This window comes from Corythoichthys intestinalis, chromosome 14 (genome assembly GCF_030265065.1).
Source record: "Corythoichthys intestinalis isolate RoL2023-P3 chromosome 14, ASM3026506v1, whole genome shotgun sequence".
Classification (NCBI taxonomy): domain Eukaryota; kingdom Metazoa; phylum Chordata; class Actinopteri; order Syngnathiformes; family Syngnathidae; genus Corythoichthys; species Corythoichthys intestinalis.
The window spans coordinates 4759810-4776036 of record NC_080408.1 but is presented as its reverse complement, the minus strand read 5'-3'; the positions used below and the strand labels follow the sequence as shown (position 1 = coordinate 4776036).

Below are 16227 nucleotides of genomic sequence, written 5' to 3'. Positions count from 1 at the left end.
GACCATTAAAATGTTGTCTATAAAAGTTTTAGAGCAATAAAACAACAAAAATGAATGAAATGAATAAGAATCCTTCAAAGTATTTCATAATGCGTCCAAATTATTTTTCGAACAGATCCTGTGACTATAGCACCTGAGAGACAGCCGTTTGCTTTGCTTAGCCAAAACTAAAGATGAGGAGGCAAGATGGATATTTAGAATTTCTTTAAACCTAAGCTTTCAAAACCCTCAACAACAACTGAGCTTGAACAGAGGATTGAGCACGAGCAGTATCAAAAAGTCCTGGCTGTCTTGTTACCTGTTGTGCTGTAATTCCAGGTGGTGCTTGAATTGGATGCTTTAGCGGTCAACAGTCTTTTAGAGCCAGCGCAAGGAGATATTTTTGTCATCTTTACTGGACAAAAATGTGAAGTAATGGCTGTGTTTCCAGTGTGCAAATGCAGCCGGTTGTAGTATATCTCCTGCCTATTTAATTGCATCCTGGCGAGATAGCAAGGCTATGTTGTTTTGACCGCAAATTCCCAGCGCTCACGGCTCACACATCATGGTAAAACACGTCACCTGTTTTTTTTCCATACCCGATTAGAAAATGTGACACGTGCTGTCACTCCCATGACTACAGTATTCTTCATTATACATACATTATGGGGCAATAACAAAATAGAAACGCACAGGCATCAAGGAAAGTAACTTTAATCAGATTACGGATTTAGAAAAATGAACGCGTTAGATTGCTCTTTACTGAAAGAAAGCAATCAGATTACTGTTACGCATTACTCACATAACGCGTTACTGACAACACTGCTTTTATATTACCATTAAATACACAAGCTTGACGCTAACTTAACGGGAGCTATTTTTTTCACCAGAGATTTGGCTAGCTCTGGCAGTATTCAATGCAAGCTGGAACGAACTGCAGTAACTTGTCATAACGCAAAATATGAAAACGATTGAAACCATTACTCACCAAATTCAATATGCTGGCAAATGCATTCATCTAAAAAAAATTGGGAGTGAGACCTCTCCTCTTCCAGCGAACGCGATTTTGTACTTAGAACAAGATCATCTGTCGCAATTAACGATCTTTGACGCTCTTTTCTCCCCCCTGCATTCAAACTTGTTTCTCTCTCAGCGGCTGTGATTAACCTCAATGAAGTTGCTCTCCTTGCTAAGCCTTGCCTATCATTCTGCTTTGTGAGTTATTAGTAACTTTGTATATTGAATTTGAAAGGAAAATGTGTGGGGTTTTTTTTGGCGAACTTTTTCATGAAGCTAAACTGTTGAAGCTACTCACACTTGGAAAAATACGATTGTACAACGTTTTAAATGTATTCATTTGGTATATTTCAGTTGCCACGATGTGAGAGATCAATAAATTGCAGAGAAGTACGCCTTGCGTTTAGAGTGCTTGTTTTTGGGTTTGCTGGAATAGCGTCACTGGCACACGCAGCATCAAACAGGGGAAAGGGTAAGCGCTGCCGCGCCAAGCCACTTCTGGCTGCATTTTTGACACATGAAAAATAACGATTACGTACTACTGTATGACGAAACATTTTAGTGGTTTTGTAACCGCGACGTTTTAATAGCATGACAAACCGTGAAGGTAACCGGCACATGCCTACACCCGACCCCCCCCCCCTTAAAAATTTTCTCCTCGGATCTACACGATTCACGTAGGTCATCCTTTTTTACTTCAAAACGGCGAATTTCGCCGAAAGGTGAGAGATTTTCATGCCTGACAGTATGTTGTATGTATATATCCGTCATGTGTCTTATCTTTCCATTCGAACAATAATTTACATAAAAATATAGCATATTTTAGAGATGGTTTGAATTGCGATTAATTACAATTAATTAGTTTTTAAGCTGTAATTAACTCGATTAAAAATTTTAATCGTTTGACAGCCCTAATAATTATATATATATATATATATATTATTATTATTATTAAATTTATTAGGATCATGGAAGCTCCCACTTGGGGAAAATATATACATACATCCTGTATATACATAATATAATGAAAATATATATGGCAACAGCACTGGCCTGTTTACTGTAATCCATGACTGCACTAATGTTAGTCACTTTATATTATAAAGTATCATTGTGTATATACATATTGTAGTATACTATCAAATTAATACTATATATTTAATTTTTGTTACTGTGAGTATGTGTGCCTCTCATTCAAAATAGTTGTAATATTTCAGTGTGCCCTCTACTTGATCGATTTTCAGGTTACAACAAACAAAAGTTGAACAGTTTTTCCAAAATGCGGAATGCACACCAGAAAAAGCATCTGAACTCACACAAAGTATTCTGAAAATGGTTGTCCGGGACATTGCAATTCATTTTAACATTTAGAACAATATAGACATACCACAAAAAGAGTAAGAATTGTTTTGACTCCTGTTAAAGAGGTGAAGTCTCAGTGTTTCCGCTTACATTTTTTTTTTGCACTAGTTAATGCCAGCATCATTTGACCTCATTGTTTGTGATTTATTATTGATTTATTATTATTTTTATTTATTGTATTGATTTTATGTTATTTATTTATACGTTAATAAAGAATGTAGGCGTTCCAAAATGTTTTTTGTGAATTAATAAGCTTCAACAAAAATTAAATTATTAAAGTAGTAAAAAAAAATATATATATATTAGTCGACTAATCGTAAAAATAGTCGGCTGACTAATCGGGAGGAAATTAAGTCATTTGGGACAGCCCTAGTCTTGTCGTGCCGATCACTTCGATGGTGCTCATTGTTTTGTTTCATGTATCGATCTTGCACCAGGAACCAATTACGTGCCTCGGATGAGAGCCCGTGGGTTTCTACAATGCCCCCGAGTCATATACCTTATGTCTAACTGCGAAATATTCTCAAAATGAAACGACACCTATTTTTTTTCAGTTTTATTTTTTTTATGAATACTTCCGCAATGCACTGAATTGGCAAAGCCTGAACCCCAAAGTAGCGAGAGATTACAGTATGAAATTTACAGTGTGTGTGTGTAATGTAAAAACAAAACTGTTCTGTTTTTCTGGTTTGAATATTACTCTCAATGGCATCTGAGCCAGAATATTTTGCCTACCTGTGGGCCCTTGCTCGGAGAAGTCCGGGTAGGCCGGCTCCGAGCGCTCTGGGGTGACGGGCACGGCGGAGGCGGGAGCTTGGGCCGACATTAGCGGCGCCGGTGGAGGCTCATCGGGCGGGGTTATGAGTGGCTCCTTGAAAGCGACGTCCTCTTCGCTGGCTTCGTAGCCTCCAATGAAAAAAGATCAAGTCAGTTTAACAATCCTAAGGAGTCAAATGAAGTTCATGCGTAGTGTGGGAACATTCTAGACAAAAAGCTTTCTGTATATTAACCCATTGGCGATGTCCAATCCATTTGAAGTGGGAGGGTTGGCAGATTAAATGGATTGGATGCCCAATAGTGATCAACTCATTTAAATCCACAAACGAAATCAAAGCATAGGACAAGGTGGGCCAACCTGGCTGGGTTGAGCTTTCGCGGCCATCCTTCCATGGTCGCAGGGTCGCAGCAGAGTTGTCGGCACCGCCACTGGGGTCCACGCTAAACATGCGGTTGGCCCATGCTTTGGCATTGGGGTTGAGGTCCGAAACCTTGGCGGAATCCTGTAAGCGGAATGCTGGATGAGACTCGTCACCCGTTTAAGGATTTTGTCACTTTGCGATTCCTTCCATGACGCAGGGGCGAGCGATAACGATGTGAAATTATAATTTTTACAAGAAATTTTGCCCCCGACTAATGCACTAATGTGACGAGTAAACAATGAGTGACATGGACGTAGGCCTGTTGCGATAACAAATTTTAGTGTGCGATAATTATTCTCATAAATTACTGCGATATGCGATATTTTTGCGCCCCCCCCCCCAATTTTTTTTTAACCAATTTACAATAACACAGTGAGAATACAGTATATATTAATAGATCCAAGTACACCCATTTAAACGCGATAAATATTTACTCTTAAATTCAAAAATACTTTTTAAGAAATCACAACTAAAACAATAGACCATGCCTCTTAAGTAAAAAACAACAATACAACAACATAAACAACAACTTCTTCTAACGAGGTCTAACGAGGCTCCACTCATTACCTGTATTAATGGCACCTGTTTTAACTCATTATCAGTATAAAAGAGACCTGTCCACAACCTCAGTCAGTCAAACTCCAAACTCCACTATGGCCAAGACCTGTCGAAGGACACCAGAGACAAAATTGTAGACCTGCACCAGGCTGGGAAGACTGAATCTGCAATAAGTAAAATGCTTGGTGTAAAGCACTGGTCTACAAACTATTCCACATAAGGCAGCAGTGGGTGCAGGATTTCACTGAACAAAACAAGACCACACCTTTTCACCAATCCGGTGTTTTATAATTGTAATCAGTTGATTGCAGTCAGGTGCTGCTTGTTTTAGTAGAAACCACATTGGTTAAAAGGCCTGTGCTTGATCGGTATGAACAAAAACCAGGACCCACAGCGGCTCTCGAGGACAGGTTTGGAGACCCCTGGTGTAAAGAAATCAACTGTGGGAGCAATTATTAGAAAATGGAAGACATACAAGACCACTGATAATCTCCCTCGATCTGGGGCTCCATGCAAGATCTCACCCCGTGGCGTCAAAATGATAACAAGAACGGTGAGCAAAAATTCCTGAACCACGCAGGGGGACCTAGTGAATGATCTACAGAGAGCTGGGACCGCAGTAACAAAGGCTACTATCAGTAACACAGTGCGCCGCCAGGGACTCAAATCCTGCACTGCCAGATGTGTCCCCCTGCTGAAGCCAGTACAAGTCCAGGCCCGTCTGCGGTTCGCTAGAGAGCATTTGGATGATCCAGAAGAGGACTGAGAGAATGTGTTATGGTCAGATGAAACCAAAATAGAACTTTTTGGTAGAAACACAGGTTCTCGTGTTTGGAGGAGAAAGAATACTGAATTGCATCCGGAGAACACCATACCCACTGTGAAGCATGGAGGTGGAAACATCATTCTTTGGGGCTGTTTTTCTGCTGAGAGACCAGGACGACTGATCTGTGTAAAGGAAAGAATGAATGGGGCAATGTATCGAGAGATTTTGAGTGAAAATCTCCTTCCATCAGCAAGGACATTGAAGATGAGACGTGGCTGGGTCTTTCAGCATGACAATGATCCCAAACACACAGCCAGGGCAACAAAAAGTGGCTTCGTAAGAAGCATTTCAAGGTCCTGGAGTGGCCTAGCCAGTCTCCAGATCTCAACCTCATAGAAAATCAGTGGAGGGAGTTGAAAGTCCGTGTTGCCCAACGAAAGCCCCAAAACATCACTGCTTTAGAGGAGCTCTGCATGGAGGAATGGGCCAAAATACCAGCAACAGTGTGTGAAAAGCTTTTGAAGAGTTATAGAAAACGTTTGGCCTCCGTTATTGCCAACAAAGGGTACATAAAGCATTGAGATTAACTTTTGGTATTGACCAAATACTTATTTTCAACCATGATTTGCAAATAAATTCTTTAAAATTCAAACAATGTGATTTTCTGGGGTTTTTTTTCCACATTCGGTCTCTCATGGTTGAGGTTTACCCATGTTGACAATTACAGGCCTCTCTAATATTTTCAAGTGGGAGAACTTGCACAATTAGTGGTTGACTATCAGGTCAGCTCTTTTTCAGCCCTCGACACACAAGCCATCTCTTGAACTAAACATTTGTATGTTCTTCCACATCTTTGCCAGGGAATTTGGCACCAGGGACATCCTTTTCAGACAGAAATGGTAGGTTTTACTCGGTAAACATCTCCTTCGTACACAATTTCCATTCATTTATTATTGGGGACAAACGGGAGGTTGACCCGACTTGCCACAATTGCTAACCTCATGAGAATATTAATGAGCAAAAGTGACATGTTACTCGCAGTACGCCATTCGGGAGATTTGACAGTTCAGACTGCCTGCCACATTCTGGAAAAATGTGGCCCAGATCAGATTTAAACCACATACAAAAGTGACCGAGATCAGATTTGAAATAGTCCACTTCTATGCGACTTGTCCCGTTCAGACAGTCAAGTTAATGCCTCACTCGAGTCGGAAAAACAAGAAAAATACGGATTCGTGCATTAAGACCTGCGGTATGAACCTAGCCTAAGTTCTTGAAAAGTAATAGAATCGCACTTTTTCCTCTGACTCCCAACTGGGTACTCGGCTGCCAACGGGTGTTGTGGCTTGTTTACAACAGCCATCCGCCTGGCATCCCGCCCTGCTGATAGAAACGTGTGTCGCAGGCTATGACGCAAATCTTTGTTGATAGAAATGTTGAAATTTAATATGTATTCTATACATTTTTACAGCATTGGAAAATGTTAAGAATGTTTGTGTCATTTTTGTCCTGCCACAGAAACCATTTCAAAACAAAAAATATATTTCCTCCAACCTCTTTGTGCATTTTCAAACATTTTTGAAAATGCAGGGAGCCACTAGCGCAGCGCTAAAGACCCGCATGCGGCTCTCAAAACACGAGTTGCCGACCCTCGATCTAGCAGGAGGGACAAACGTGGGTTTCACCCCCGTAGCAACAGTTTCTAATAAAGATGTCCCGATTGATCGATGCCGATCGATCGGGTCCGATCACGTCATTTTCAAAGTATCGGAATCGGCCAAAAAATATCGGACATGCCTTTTTTAAAATATGTATATATTTTTTCAATGAAATCGTTTTCTAATTGTTTTTAACGTTACATACAAAATGTCTTACATTCATCCAGAGTCTTTAGTTTTGGCTTAAAGTAGGGCTATCAAATTTATTGCGTAAACGGCGGTAATTTATTTTTTTTAAAATCAATCACGTTAAAATATTTAATGCAATTAACGCATGCGCTGCACGACCCACTCACGCATTGTCGCATTCAATCTATAATGGCACCGTTTTACCTATAAATAGAGCTAACAGGCAGCGTAAACTGAGTAGAGAGAATTTTGGCAGTCTTTGGAGCCTCTTTTTAATTGGCTAAAGCCTTAAAATCCCTCTCTCGACAATTAGAAATATTGTGGGTAGCAATGTGGGGAAGAATGGTAGTGGTTGAACTTTTTCTTAACACCCTATGTTACTTCCCAACGCAGAGAAGATATATCAATTGGTGCCACTACGCACAGTCACTGCCATCATGCATTTGGGCAGAACAGTTAAATGGCTACAGTATCATTTACTGAAAGCTCAACAAATACACTAGATGGCAATATTTAGTCACAATATACAAAGTCACATTTATCCTTTAAGAATTACAAGTCTTTCTATCCGTGGATCCCTCTCACAGAAAGAATGTTAATAATGTAAATGCCATCTTGAGGATTTATTGTCATAATAAACAAGTACAGTACTAATGTACTGTATGTTGAATGTATATATTCGTCCGAGTTTTATTCATTTTTTTCTTAATGCAAAATGTATATGATCGGGAAAAATTATCGGGAATGATTGGAATTGAATCGGGAGCAAAAAAAAGCAATCTGATCGGGAAATAACGGGATCGGCAGATACTCAAACTAAAACGATCGGGATCGGATCGGGAGCAAAAAAACATGATCGGAACAACCCTAGTTTCTAACGTCAGGAATATTAATGGGCAAAGGCGACGTGTTACGTGCGGTATGGTATTGACGAGAAATGAAAGGAAGTAACCCCTGAATGGCCCAAAATGTAACGGAAGTGACCCAAAATCAACTTGAAGTTACATGGAAATGCTCCAAAATCCGGAGTCCCAGATGGAGAAAAACAGACAAATTGCACAGGTTCAGAAACATCATTCAAACTGAGAGAACTAGCATAAATTGTACACAACGAATTACCATGGAAAATGCAAAACAAAACAAACAAAAAAAAAAAGTCATTTCAGCATTAATACTTTTGACAACCCAAATAGTGAGGGATGACTGCATGTCACCGAGCAGTGTGACGTACCAAATGAGCGTTGTCCTTGGCCTCTTGTACTTGCTGCACCTGTGGTTCAGCGACAACCTTTGTGTCCTGGTCAGAAGTCATGAGCCGTCTGCTTTTTGGCTCCTCAGGGAGAAGACGATGTGGCAGCGAGGAGGCTACGGCGCACCGCCAAAAACCGACAAAACAACAACAGAGAAAGAGAGAGAGGGAAAAAAAAATGAATCAGGGCAAGGTTTACTCATAACAAGAAATCAACCACGCATCTGTTCAAATAAAAAACTACACGTGGAGGCCTTGGTAACCTTTGCGATTTTGTTGGTCCTTGCTTCATCAATGAATAGATAGGTGGTCAATGAATACAGCCTTCGTGCTCACATTGATTAGAGAGACGTCGTAAGAAAAGACACACTCACCGAACGGGCAGTTCATCGGACGGTAGGGCTGAAATGATTACCTTAATTTACCGAATATAACGCACACTTCCCCCCCCCAAAAATCAACTTGTAAAATCACGGTGCGCATTATACGCGGGTACATGGATGGAGACAGAAATACAGTGCCCTCCATAATTATTGGCACTCCTGGTTAAGATGTGTTTTTTATAGGGCTGTCAAAATTATCGCGTTAACGGGCGGTAATTAATTTTTTAATTAATCACGTTCAAATATTTGACGCAATTAACGCACAGCCCCGCTCCGATTAAAATGACAGCAATGTAATGTCCGCTTGTTACTTGTTTTTTTTTTGTGTTTGGGGCTCTCTGCTGGCGCTTGGGTCCAAATTAGGGCTGCAGCTATCGAATATTTTAGTCATCGAGTAATCGACTGAAAATTATTTCGATTAATCGAGTAATCGGATAAAACAAATATATTTTTAGGTGAAGAGCAATTATAAATATACATGAGAAAACAAGACATTTCATCTAATCTTGAACCATTTTCAGTCAATCAATGTCTTTATTTTCTATGTATATTGTTGAAAACAGCCAACAATTACATCTCAGATGTAACTAGAAAAAAAAAAAGACTAATTCACTGCTTTCACTCAAAAAACTTTTAGATCTTATTAAAAAAAAAAAAAAAAACATATATATATCTTACCTAAAAATGCCGTTACGCTTGATAACACACATCACTTAAAAGTTAGGATTTTTTTCCCACGTGTTTCAATTGAATTTCTCTTTGTGTCAAGCCATTTTTAAGTTCAAGTTAAGTTTTAAGTTAGTCTAAACTGTAAGTCCTGATAGGATTTTGAGTTTTTGCTGTGTTCAAAATAAATGTATGATACAGGCTGTATTGGAGCACATTAAGGACCAGTGCTACTTGGTGTTTTATCCAGCAATGACTACTGAGCTAAAATTGATAGTTAGCATGATTAAGTTTTTATTTTACACCCTCATCACTCCACAATGCTATGTTATGTTAAAGCCTGTATGTAAGACACGTTAGCCACGCATCGACAGTGGTCATAATTAATAGAAACCTAGCACTCCGCAGGGCTAACGTTACGTGAGCTAGTAGCGACAGTAACGTTAATCTTATTTATTAGCGCTTAGCGCTCTTTACTAGCGCTTAGCGCTGTACTGCTTTAAGATGGCGGATGTTTACTAACGCTGCCCAGACGTGGCCGAGTCTGTCATTATGCAACTAGTTCAACATACGTGTGATCTCTATGAGACGCATCAGACGCTACCTGTACCAACGTAGCATCGTGCGGGCTAGTATTTAGCAACGTCGGCGTCGTTTGTGGCGGCTGTCGGCTGCAGTAAGTTTTTTTTTCCCCCTTCTTCCTCCCCGCACGTGACAGCGCGTTGTCCCGCATTAAAAGTAGTCCGAGCAAAACGTGATGCTTAGAGCTGTCAAAATAAACGATTACTCGAGGTGAATAAAATTACTCGGATCAGTTTTTAAACTCGAGTTACTCGAGTTGCTCGAGTACTCGTTTCAGCTCTACAATTAGCGCACAGCCCCGCTCAGATTAAAATGACAGCAATGTAATGCCCGCTTGTTACTTGTTTTTTGTGTGGTTGGCGCCCTCTGCTGGCGCTTGAGTCCAAATGATTTTATTTTACAATGAGTGAGCATGGTGTAATTATTGACATCAACAATGGCGAGCTACTAGTTTATTTTTTGATTGAAAATGTTACAAATTTTAATAGAACAAAAACATCAAGAGGGGTTTTAATATAAAATTTCTATAACTTGCACTAACATTTATCTTTCAAGAACTACAAGTCTTTCTATCCATGGTTCACTTTAAGAGAATGTTAATAATGTTAATGCCATCTTGTTGATTTATTGTTATTGTAAACAAATCCAGTACTTATGTACCGTATGTTGAATGTATATATCAGTCTTGTGTCTTATCTTTCCATTCTGACAATAATTTACAGAAAAATATGGCATATTTTACAGATGGTTTGAATTGCGATTAGTTACGATTAATTAATTTTCAAGCTGTAATTAACTCGATTAAAATTTTTAATCGTTTGACAGCCTAGTTTTTAGCTTCTTATATTTTTTTTATTTCAAATAATATGGGACCTTAATGGAAAAAAAGAGCAAAATCCAACCTTCAATACAAGTGCATTTATTCAGTGGGGAAAAATCCCACATAAAGAAATAATTATTTGACATCAAATAATGTGTGTCACAATTATTAGCACCCCTGGTGTTAATACTTTGTACAACCCCCTTTTGCCAACAAAACAGTACCTAATCTTCTCCTATAATGTTTCACAAGCTTGATTTTGTGTTTGGTGAACCATTTCTGTGTAGATTTGGCCATATGTTTAGGGTCATTGTCTTGCTGAAAGACCCAGTGACGACCCATCTTCAGCTTTCGGGCAGAGGGCAACAGATTTTGATTTAAAATGTCCTGGTATTTCAAAGCATTCATGATGCCATGCACCCTAACAAGGTTCCCAGGGCCTTTGGAAGCGAAACAGCCCCACAGTATCACTGACCCACCCCCATACTTCAAAGTGGGTATGAGGTGCTTTTCAGCATGTGCATCTTTCGTGGCACGCCAGACCCACTTTAGAGTGTTTGTTGCCAAAAAGCTCAATCTTGGTGTCATCTGACCAAAGCACATGGTCCCAGTTGAAGCCTGGGACCTAGGCCCAGATGGGGCCTATACACGGGTACAATAGTTTTCCCTAGATTTTACAAGTAAATTTGGGGTGCGCGTTATATACGGGTGCGCCTTATATTCGGGAAAATTACGGTACTCGAATAATTCCAGTAACTCGAGGAATTTTCACCGCCTTGAGGAATCGTTTAATTTCGCCAGCTCTAAACATGACGTTTTGCCCGAACTACTTTGAATGCGGTATGACGCGCTGACATCACGTGCAAACAGGAAGAAGACAGAGGCGGCGGAAATATTTGATTTCAACTATGCATGAATATAGAGGTAATGACGAAGAAGCCGGCGTAAGCAAAGAGAAAGGCAATGAGAAAAAGCAGAAAATGTCAAGAGTGTGGGAGGATTTCAAGCTGGACACTAAGGTGGATAGCGGAAGTTCCAAAAAATCGATTACTGTACTGGTCCAAATATAAGATGGCCCTGATTATAAGACGACCACCTCTTTTTCAAGACTCAAGTTTGGAAAAAAAAGACTTTTTGAACACCAAATTAATTTTTATACAGAAAATAATCACAGCACATCCAAAACAAATGATACAATATACAACAATATATTTGAGAGAAAAAGCATCTTATTTTGCCTCATTCAAATCTTAATATCTGAAAATTTAAATATGTAAACTAAAGTGCAATCACATTCCTAAATAAATTGCTTCTGGTTTTCGAAATGTAAACAATCCAATCTATTGTGATAAAACAACAAAACTGCAATAACTGCATTAACCATCAAAGTGAAGTCTAACTGTAACTGTAGTCTTGAAACAAATCTGAATAAGGAAAAGCACTTCAAAAAAAAATAATGCAAATTGGTTAAACTTGAGAGTAGCTGAGATCTGTCATGACAGAACATCGCTTCAATGATATCTGGCGCCATCTAGCGTCGCGAATGGGTATAATGTCTAGACCCCGAATATAAGACGACACACACTTTTTCAGTCTTATTTCAATGCAAAAAACACAGTCTTATATTCCGACCAATACGGTATTACATGCATCGCAATCCGACACGAGACGATTCATAAAGGCTCAAAAACGTTGATTTTCCCTCATAACTTTACGACAGCCGCTCGTAGCGGAACGAAATTCAAGACACGTCGGCCGCCCGGACACCTTTAACGGATGCACGCACAACAAGTGCGACCCGGCACGTGTCTGTGCGAACGTTATTTTTTAGAGCGAGAGGGGAAGAGAGATAGTTCGTTGCTCCTTGTCTTTCTGATGTCCAGCTGTATTTTCAAGTCATTTCAATTGAAAAATGTCCTGAGTGTGTTGCTGAGACCCGTGTGCGTCTATGAGAGGTGAGTACACAAACCCTCTTGTACTGTTTAGCTTTTATTGTTGTTGTTTTTGAGGTGTTAATAGTTAGTGCCGAGCGCTAAGTTAATTAGCTATTTCTCTCACGTGTATTTCATATGCAGAACGTGTAAAACCATGATTAAGTACAGCGGTAACTCTACAAACAAGCAAAATAATTCAGGAATTTGTGAAAACAAAGTACAATGCCCTCCATAATTATTGGCACCCCTGGTTGAGATGTGTTTTTTAGCTTCTAATAATTTTATTTCTAAATAATATGGGACCTTAATGGAAAAAAAAAAAAGAGAAAAATCCAACTTTTAAAAATATAATGGCATTTATTTCATCGTTCGTTTGCTGCCACCCTCCCACTTGAAACGGATTGAGCATCTATGGCCGTCAGTGGCAGCCAATGCCAGGCAATTAGGTCATTTTGGGCCATTTAAGGTCATTTACCTATTGATGTTCAGTTACTTCCTGTTGATTTTGGGGTATTTTATGGTTCACTTCCTGTTTATTTGAAGTTACAGAAGTGAAGTGACACGGGATTCACCCAAATGAATAGGCAGTCAGCCAGTGACTCAAACTCAAGAGGAAATGACCTGTAAATGGCCTAAAATGAACCGCAAGTGACCTGTAAATGTCCTGAAAATCAGACAGAATGACTGAATGCTCTGGTTTCGAATGAACGAACGTTCCCACTCTAAATGGCTTGGGCGTCGTGCACCGTCAATGCGTCAAAGAGTTAACCAAGACACTAATATGGTGGAAAATTTTGGCAGCAACTTGTTGGTTCCTTTTTATTTTTTGACACTGACACCTACTTAAGACGATATCTCGATAAATCCTGCTCAATTGATTTTTATTTTTAACCCATCGCAAAATAACACATTTTAGAGCTATAATTGCAATACCACTATACCGTAAAACCATGGTATTTTTGCTTAAAGTTATCATCCTGTCAAAATCTCACACCAACACATGCCTAAAGCCAACACTACCATATTCTAATGGAAGATTTTGGTAGCAACTTGTTGGTCATTATTATTATTATATATATTTTTTTTAAACAGTTACACGTTATAAACAAGTGCTGCAACGATTAATCGATTAACTTGAGTTTACGATTAGAAAAAAATATTCGAATAAAATTGTGTTGCCTCGAGTATTCGTTTAATAAAAATGGCGTTGCAATGGTTAATTTTGAAAGTGTTTGCATTTAGTTTTATTGATTAGGGTGGATACACTGCCCTCTGGTCTGCCTCTTTCCACATTTCTGAATCCAACTGCTCCCTGTTAAGACCAACATAAGCTAAGTTTTTGTTTGAGCCAATGTTTATTTAATGCATTCATGATTTAGTTTATAGGTATATTTTGCCTTATTTGTGGGAATATGTGTCTGAACCATTTGTTAAAAGCATTGTAAAAAAACATTAGCATTTTATAGCATTTAAGCTAGCGAACTTTTTCTATGTAAGTTAGCCAATTGCTCTTTTGTTGTACATAGATCCTCATTTAAATTTTTTTTATACCATTTGAGGCTCAGCTAACATATTTTAATTTTTAATGTTTCTTATCCGATTACTCGATTATTCGAACTAACTAGTCCATCGCTTAATCGACTACTAAAATATTCGATAGCTGCAGCCCTATTTTAAACAATATATTGATTCTTAGCGGGAGCATAATGATCACCTATTGAGCTACAAAGTACCACAATATTTTTCTGCTTATTATTTGCATTGTAAAATACCCTAGATTGATTTCCTGGCCCATGTATCGATAATTATTGTATCGCGAGGTTATCATGAGCCTCGTATCGCAAATCATATCGTCTAGTAAGGTACACAGAGGTTCCCACCCCTAGTTGTAGGCTTACAATTATTTATTTCTGATTAACTTCAAGTGTTTAATCTTCAATTAATAACCATGTACATCACGTAACCCAACGATGAAAGACCATTTAACAATGTTTTGAATGCTCTATTACAGTTTTCGGAAAGGTTATTATCGGGTTTCCCAGAATCAGCATTGCAGGTGTGAGAGCAAAATGTCGCGTTTTGATCAGACGAGATAAGCACCATATCTTCGTTCAGACGCTCGACATTTAACAACACTAAATACATAACTCCAGTAATAATAAAGTGCATGAAGTAGCCCCAGTATGGTTAGCCTTCGTATCCAATGGAAGATGGCGACCTCCGGCGTGATTTCACCCGATTCCCCCAACCCCCATCGAGCTAATATTTGGCTAGCTCTCCAAGCTAACTTCACTTTTTCCCCACAAAAAGATTTTTATTTTGTCGCAACGAGTATTGCCTCTGAGCCAACTACAATAAATTCGTAAAAAAAGAGTTTATCACTCACCTGTCAACTCTCGCTGTCCGGTAATCCACAAACAAACACACAGAGGGCGGGGAGGAGAGTCCGGGCAGCGGCAAAAGAAGACAGGAGACGTCGGGGTTTGGATTGAGGCCTACACCTGACGTCTGGGGCTAAATGCGCAGGGTATTAACTAGCAGGTAGTGTCGAACACGCTCGCTGTTAATAAACGTCTCAGGGAACCTAGCATTCAACGTTTATTCGAGCTTTAGGCAGGTGTTAACAACCCGGCCGACAAGTCCCAAAATAGAATTATTCCCCCACCCACCCCCCGAAAAAAGTGAGGTATAGCCTACCAGCACTGCGAGCTAGTTAGCAAGGGAAGCTAGGTGGCTAACTAGCTTAGCCCGCTTGCCTTCCCAACTTAGTGCAGTCGTGCTCAATAAATCTGGCGCCTGTACAATTTCACGCGAGGCAAATCTCCCACACGGTTGGTGGTAGCGACTATTGAAGAGGGAATAATTGAAGCGAATCGACCAAATCCGAGGAATAAAGGTGTCTCGGCTTCCGACTGGTAGATACTCTTGACTCCCGAAAAGAGAAGAGATGAGGATTTTGGAATGGAGAAGTCGCCGTTTCCTTTCCCTTTCGTCTTCCACCAGAAGATCGTCTATGTTGATAAGATGACGAACCTTCTCAAGAAAGCTTAAGTCATCTACAGGCTCAAAACTACCTTATTAACTCAAATTTTCTATAAAAAGTAGAATAAATGTTATGTTTCGCATGCACAGGAGGAAATTATATTCACTCAATTTTAACAATACAACATTTTTTTTCATTGAATTACCAGTGAGGAGTGGATACTCTTTGTTTTGTCAACATCTCTGGTTCAGCGCAAAACCCGCAGCTGTCGCGGAGGGCTCGCGCATTCGACCCGCCTCGTTCTTCCTGCGGGCTTTGATTGGCTACGGCTGTCAGTCGTCAGCTCCGATTGGATATTGTTTGGAGGCCGCGCACGCGGACCCACTCGTGATCAAGCAGCAAGGCGTGGCCTTTTCAAGACTGAGCACGCCGATTGGCTGCTCGCTTACCGCCGTAGATCATAACAAACATGTTGCTCGTCTGTCGTCTGAATACACCAAACAGATTTATAACTATTTCCAAATATATGTAATCGCAACTAGTGCAATTAAGGATATTAGAAAATAATAAATATTATGAACGAGACAATTTGGTACCCCTTATAATCGTAAACTGCTTATAATGCTCATCAACTGATAAATATCATGTCTGTAATCGACTAGATGTCTGATAAACGCTAGTGAGCAAAAAGGAATGAGCGTCGTAACGTATCGGCCATCTTGCGTCGCAACAGTTAGCTAAATACAATTTATAATATCATAAAAGGAGCGTGTACAATGAAATAGTTATACTGTACATTGTTTTTTTAAAACCCTTCAGAGATGACGTTATTAACTTAAAACTTAACAATATATATGGCGGAAAACACTCAGGTGACTTGAA

The 16227-nt window shown here is 39.6% G+C and overlaps 1 protein-coding gene across 1 annotated transcript in view; it reads right to left on the bottom strand.

Annotated features, from left to right (window-relative positions):
- Positions 1-15478, bottom strand: part of LOC130930075 (la-related protein 4B-like) — a 38202-nt gene extending 22724 nt beyond the window's left edge. The window contains exons 1-4 of the mRNA XM_057857787.1: positions 14749-15478; positions 7960-8093; positions 3494-3638; positions 3094-3264 (exon numbers count right to left, since the gene is read on the bottom strand). Coding sequence (XP_057713770.1) covers positions 3094-3264; positions 3494-3638; positions 7960-8040 — 397 coding nt within the window. The 5' untranslated portion in view covers positions 8041-8093; positions 14749-15478. The remainder of the gene's footprint in view (positions 1-3093; positions 3265-3493; positions 3639-7959; positions 8094-14748) is intronic.
- Between the last annotated feature and the right edge of the window lie 749 nt (positions 15479-16227).